The 7,500-nt window shown below is 35.4% G+C and overlaps 1 protein-coding gene across 1 annotated transcript in view; it reads left to right on the top strand.

Moving 5' to 3' along the window:
* The first annotated feature begins 6,388 nt into the window (after window positions 1-6,388).
* LOC137646960 (uncharacterized) overlaps window positions 6,389-7,500 on the top strand; it is a 10,224-nt gene continuing 9,112 nt past the window's right edge. The window contains exon 1 of the mRNA XM_068380029.1: window positions 6,389-6,463. Coding sequence (XP_068236130.1) covers window position 6,463 — 1 coding nt within the window. The 5' untranslated portion in view covers window positions 6,389-6,462. The remainder of the gene's footprint in view (window positions 6,464-7,500) is intronic.

The raw sequence follows: 7,500 nt of genomic DNA, 5'->3' as shown, positions 1-7,500 counted from the left end.
ATATATATATATATATATATATATATATATATATATATGTGGGTATATATATTACCATTTAAATATATATATATATATATATATATATATATATATATATATATATATATATATATATATATATATATATATATATATATATATATATGTGTGTGGGTATATATATTACCATTTAATATATATATATATATATATATATATATATATATATATATATATATATATATATATATATATATATATATATATATATATATATATATATATATCAACACAACTTCGTGTTAAAATAGAAATACATTTCTACCTCATACTTGGGATCGAACGCTACCTCTTTCTAATGAAAGGCCAGGTCGAAACCAACCATGCCACGAGAGGCCATAAAAAGATAACGGAACCTGACGCTACCCAGCTGTCCGAGGATTTACCTGGCGAGACATCAGTCCCTTACCAGCAAGTTTTACCCGATATCCCGGCCCACCACGTGACACAATTGGTAGTAATTCATTCAAATTACCCCTAATGAGTCAATAAGGATAAATATCAACACAACATCGTGTTCAAATAGAAATACATTTTTACCTCATACTTGGGATCGAACGCTAGCCCCTTCTAATGAAAGACCAGGTCGAAACCGCTGGGTAGCGTCAGGTTCCGATATCTTTTTATGGCCTCTCGTGGCATGGTTGGTTTCGACCTGGCCTTTCATTAGAAGGGGCTAGCGTTCGATCCAAAGTATGAGGTAGAAATCTATTTCTATTTGAACACGATGTTGTGTTCATATTTATCCATATTCACTCATTAGGGGTAATTTGAATGAATTACTACCATTTGTGTCACGTGATGGGCTGGGATTTCGGGTAAAACTCGCTGGTAAGAGACTGATGTCTCGCCAGGTAAATCCTCGGACAGCTGGGTAGCGTCAGGTTCCGATATCTTTTTATGGCCTCTCGTGGAATGGTTGGTTTCGACCTGGCCTTTCATTAGAAGGGGCTAGCGTTCGATCCCAAGTAGGAGGTAAAAATGTATTTCTATTTGAATACGATGCTGTGTTGATATTTATCCTTATGGACTCATTAGGGGTAATTTGAATGAATTACTACCAATTGTGTCACGGGGTGGGCCGGGATATCGGGTAAAACTCGCTGGTAAGAGACGATGTCTCGCCAGGTAAATCCTCGGACAGCTGGATAGCGTCAGGTTCTGATATCTTTTTATGGGCTCTCGTAACATTGTTGGTTTCGACCTGGCCTTTCATTTGAAGGGGCTAGCATTCGATCCCAAGTATGAGGTAGAAATGTATATATATATATATATATATATATATATATATATATATATATATATATATATATATATATATATATATATATATATATAAAATCCCCATCTCCTCCTGCACCTTTTGACGTAAAGGGTTTCGGTTAGATTTCAGCATTCGTCTCTCTCTTGAGGTTTTAATTCATCATTACCTACTTCACACTTCATAGTCCTCAACCATGGAGGCCATATTCTTCATACTCTTTAAGTACCTTTTTGGAGCTAAGTTAAACGTTTGATGTACTAATCTCCCTTGGGGAGTGCGAAAAGCCCAGCCAAAACCATGTACATCTACCACTTACCTTAATCTCATCCATACATTGCACTCAAATAATCTTGAATCTGTGTGTCGATCTACGTTTGAGGTTTGCAATGAATTATAGGCATGGACCTATTTCTTAGCATTCCTTGTAATGCCATGCAAAATCAACTTTGTCTTTAGCAGTTGTTCAGTATAACAGTGCAAGGGATGTGAAATACAGTGAATAAAATAAACCTCTTGTTGGCACATGGGAGAAGGTATTTATGGTCCAAGTCTGCCAGTATTGACGTCATAGAGGAGGGTGGCGTTTTTGACCTACCACATTCATGTCGGCTTCTGTAGATGTTGAATAGGCCTCCAATTCATCAGGAGTGAAGGCATTAATGAAGATCTGGAAGGAAGTGAAGTGGCTGTCCAGAGGGGCATTGACTTTGTTCTTCAGGTCCTTCATGGGCAATATATCAACATCGGGGATAGTAGCGTGTACAGATTTGGGTAAGCGTCGTACCCAAAGGCCATGAAGTAGTTTCACTTTACGAGGAGAGCCATCTGACAGCAGGATATAGGCAAGCGATGCTAGTTATTTCCCTGGGGGTGAGCGAAGTCATTTGGTCCCGCAACGGTTGTTGAGTGAGCTGAAAAAGTTTAGTTATGCAAGTGGCTGGCAATAACAATTACTGCTCCAGAAGGTATGATTTGAGGGCATTGTACATTAGTGTCCTAGGGGATCACCAAAAAACCCTAATCTGCTTTGTTACTTAACCTAGCCACTCCCGGGATGCAAAACTAGACTACAGTGCACTGGAACCAGGAGAACCCTTCTCCGTTAATGAAAGATGGTAGTTTCATGGGCATGGCTTCGATAGTACAGGCATCATCAAACAATAAGATAGAGCAGTGCAAGGGAAATCAGGAGAGAGCTGAATACTCCAGTAGTCACCAATGTACAGATGCCCAATTTATATGGAAACTGAGAGACAGCTAAATTATAACTAACTTTATTTCAAAATACAGTGACCTCTTATAACAACAGTTTCCATGAAAGAAAGCTACATATTTTCAAACAGATTGATACAAGCACATACAGGCAGAAACAAGTTATGAGTGCGAGGGGAGAGCAATAATGACAATATACAAATAATAAAAATATTATTACAGTACGAGCTTGTGATTTGCGTGCAGCACACCAGTTAATAGTGGAGAACTTCAAGGGAATGTGTTGTCACCTATGTTGCTTTTACTCTTATGGATTTTGTGATGCATAGAACGGTTGGGGATAGTGGAGAAGGATTGGACAGGATTGTTAATAGGAAATTAGCTGTTCTAGATTATACTTGCGATGCTGTCCTTATTAGCAGAACACCACAGGACTTAAAAAGCTATCTTACCAGATTGCATGAAATATAACATGAGGTTGGACTCAAAATAAATAGAAGAAAGACAGAGATGGTGAGAACAAAATATGCTATGGAAAATGAAATATCATTGGAAGGAGAAAGAATTAATGAGGTAGAATCATTTGAATATTAAGGAACTATAATATCTACAACAGGATCTTTAGAATTTGAGTTTAAAGAGAAATTGAAAAAGAAATCTGACTATGGCTATATTAGGTAAGATTTGGAAAATAAGTCAACTGAAATTACCAATAGAAATCTGGCTGTATATTAGTTTACTGAGATTGGTGTTACAGTATTGGCATGAGTCATGGTATAACAATGACATAATATTCAAAAGATTTATTAAAATTGTGAACAAAGCTCCCAGAAGAGTATTTGGAGTAAAATGGCAGGACATGAGTAGAATTGAAACTATAGGAGACATTGCCCAAGGGCTATATGTGGATGAGGTCATGGTGACGTGTAGAGGGAGATGATTTTGGCATGCTCTTCGCATTCCTCAAGAGAGATTAGTTCACCAAACTTTCAACTGCACTCCACAAGGCACGAGAACAGTTGGAAGGTCCTAGGCCTACATGGCTGAGGACAATGAAACGTGAAGTAGGAGATGATGATGGAGAAGTATTGATATAAAAGCTCAAGATAGAGACGACTAGCGAAATCTAACCCAGACCCTCTGTGTTAATGGGAATATGAGGAGATGATAATGATGATGGACCCCACTTATGTGTTCTTAGCCTATTTTCACTTTTCCCTGCCATTCCTCTCCACCTGTCTACATTTTCAAGCCCCTACTCTCAAGTTCTTCTCTCATTCTTTCTACCTTCTCCTATTAGATTAGTCAGCACAATGCCATCAGCAAACATTGCACTCAAAGGCACCTCTTCTCTAACTTTCGATGTTATAACATTCATCACAATATCAAACACGTAGGGACTAAGGGCTGAACACTTGTGGAGATAAATTTTCACCTTAAACTTCTCTTTAGTTCCAATAGTGCTTCTTACTTGTGTGGTTGCCTCTACATACATATCTATCATTATTCTGTCATACTTTTCGAAACTCTCTCAAGCACCTTGACACTTCCTGCCAAGTTAGCCAATCATACGCATTTTCCAAATCAATTAACACCAATGTAGTCCTCTCATTTTCTTTCTATTGTTTGCCTTAGTGTAGATATTGCATCACCTGAGCTCTTTCCTGGCATAAAACTAATTTCTTCATCACAAATAAGGATTTCCATTCTCAGTCTTCCATCTATAATCCACTCATATATTTTTGTTATATGTGATATAAGGTTAATTCCTCTGTAGTTCCCACATTCCTGTACCTCAGCCTTCCCTTTGTAGATCGGGATCATTTAGCTATTTCTCCACAAACTGGCATTCTTTCTTGGCGATACATCTTACTTATTATATCCAACAGGATGTATATGCCTTCCTCTCCTAAACACTTCCACACTTCAGCTGATATTCCATCAGGTATCACTGCTTTCCCCGTCTTCGTTTTATTCAGTGCCTTCTTAATTTCTTCTATGCTGATATCCTGGACTATTCTTTCATGAGGGTGTCCATCTCTTATTATTTTTGGTGGGTTTCTTCATTTAATAACTTTTCAAAGTACTACTTCCATATAGCTATTATGCTTCCTCTTTTGATAAAACCCTTTCATTTTCGTCCTTGATTTATGTGAATATGTGTTTCATCCTTGGATGATTTATATATATGTGTGTATATATATATATATATATATATATATATATATATATATATATATATATATATATATATATATATATATATATATATATATATATATATATATATATATATATATATATATATGTTACGTAGACATATATACGTGTAAATATACATACACACACACACACACACACACACACACACATATATATATATATATATATATATATATATATATATATATATATATATATATATATATATATATATATATATATATATTTACATACATGGATCACATGAGACTTAACTCCATAACGATAACTTTACGGATGTTAGTGCAACCTTTATCAGAGCAGTACGTCTACCTCACGTTACAAATGCTGAAAGAGATACTATTTTTCACATAATATTTTGATATGAATTCTCCTTTCTGGATAACCAAAGCTATAGTTACGGGTAATTTTCTTTGTATGGATAATTCTTATAAGCAAAATTTTCAGATACCCACCCCTCCTAAAACATTCTTTTCAAATGGAAAATTTTATATTACCTAATATTATTGCAAAATAATGTGGAGATCATGAATGAATTATAGCAGCCTAGAAGAAACAAGAGAAACGTACAGTAAACTGAAACTGTGTCGTTATCAGATATTTCTTCGTCCTATCGCCGATTTCTGCTATAGGGTATTGAAGGAGGTGAAGGCCTTGTTGTACAGTACCTGCGTGTACATAGCATTGTAAGGCCGGTTGGGTTGTCCACTGACAACCATTCTACCTTCAATGTATTTTTGGTAATATTTGGGCTCTAGGCAGGACGAAAGTATCATTGTGACAGACTTTCTATCAAACACGATATTTTTTTTCACTATCACGTTTGGTTTTTTGCTGCTGACAGTTTAGCTTTCCTTTAACTTTATGGGATTTTTTTTATCAAGCTAATTATTAATGAAAATATTTTATTCTGGAACACCACAAAGATTCAGCTAAATTAATTTGAAATCCTTATAAAAAAGCACTACGGCATACGTGGCTGGTTCTTATTGCGAAACCTGAATATATTTCGTATGAACCAAAATAATGATATTATCGAAATAAAAATCAAATTCATAATGGAGCTTAATATTTTGTAATCTGACAATTGAATTCTCATTCCGATTATACCATTGTGGAACAACAACAATGTTTATACAAAGTTTAGAATATTGTGTGTTAAGTATTATTTAGGCTTCTCTTCTTCTCCTCTTTCCAAGTTTTATTTTCTTATATAGAAACTCTTTGACCCTATGGCCTTACTCTACCGTTCCATCAAGCTTTGATGGTCTCTCTCTCTCTCTCTCTCTCTCTCTCTCTCTCTCTCTCTCTCTCTCTCTCTCTCTCTCTCTCTCTCTCCATTCTTAACACTCTTACACTTGGACTAGGTCGCCATTCTTCATGAAAACTTATCTGATGTGGACCTTATCATATTCAACATCTCATCTTAAAATCGGCATCTTATCCTCTTGTCTGGTTTGGCTGAAAGATTAGTTTACTCACAATCAAAAAGACTATTATCAACTTTAGTTTTGTGTCACTTGATCTAGCAATGAGGTTATCAGTCTTATCCTAACTGAAATATCTACAGAAAATAAATATGTCAGTCTTATCTTGTTCTTCGACTTCTGATAACAAAATTACTTATATTTTCTGACAGAATAAACAATTCAGTGTCCTCGGTTAGCTGAAAGAGAAGGGAGGTCTAAGTCATTCTCCTTCACGCAAAACAAGACGAGAAAAGTAAGGTCCCCATATCATTCATATTTTTTTTTCATTTTTATAAAAATAGTAGAAAATTTTCTTTATTATTTCTTTTGAAACCGTAACTGTGTTAGAAGGCGTCAAATATCGTAGATTTATTATGCAAGTCCGTATAGAAAGGATTGTTTATTTTTTTCAAAAGGTATAGATTTGAGGTTACTGTAGTGTTCCATAAATTACATAGAAATCGCAATTAAACGATTTCATAATTTCCCCGAGTTAAACCCCGATACCCCTCGCTCTATCTTACATCCCCGCCTCGGTATTTGACAATAGGCTGTTTCCTTTACCCCCCCCCCCCCCGCAATTTTCACCAATAGCGAGATTTACTTATTCAATGTTTTAGTAGATTCTGGCATTCAAAGAAAGGTGATAATTATATATTAGTTTCTTATCCTTTGTTTAATTTATCCCAATTTCTTAAAATACGTGAAAAGCTACGAAATTATGCAGCGTACATCAAAATTCCTGTCGTTGACCTTGGCGAGTGTTGTTATTAAATTTAGACTTACCTCGCAATTCTTTATAATCTCCTCATTCATTCACATTATTTATTGACAAAACATATATCTAAGGGAAAAATTGAGGTTAGTATATAAGTTTCAATACACAAATACACATTACTTGATAATTATTTGAAAACAATGATGATATTCGGACAAAATACTTACAACCAATCAGCTAGTAGGAAACTTTTCCGAACTAAAAGGGCACCCCTAGGAGTGAGTGCAAATGTGCCTCGGATATAAAAACTGAGTGTACAGTAGGAAAAGGACACTCCAATATCAAACCACTGTTCTCTAGTCTTGGGTAGTGCCATAGCCTTTGTACCATGGTCTTCCACTTTCTTGGGTTCTCTTGCTTGTGGGTACATTCAGCCACGCTATTCTATACTATTTCTCTTCGTCTTTTTTTAAATTTGTAGATTTTATATAAGAAAGAGCTATGTATATTAAGTTACTGTCCTTAAAATGTTTTCATTACTGCTCTGGTCATTTATTCATTTCTTTGTGTCC

Source organism: Palaemon carinicauda, chromosome 9, assembly GCF_036898095.1.
Source record: "Palaemon carinicauda isolate YSFRI2023 chromosome 9, ASM3689809v2, whole genome shotgun sequence".
Classification (NCBI taxonomy): domain Eukaryota; kingdom Metazoa; phylum Arthropoda; class Malacostraca; order Decapoda; family Palaemonidae; genus Palaemon; species Palaemon carinicauda.
The sequence above is the reverse complement of the archived record's forward strand: the minus strand, read 5'-3'. Positions and strand labels throughout refer to the sequence as shown.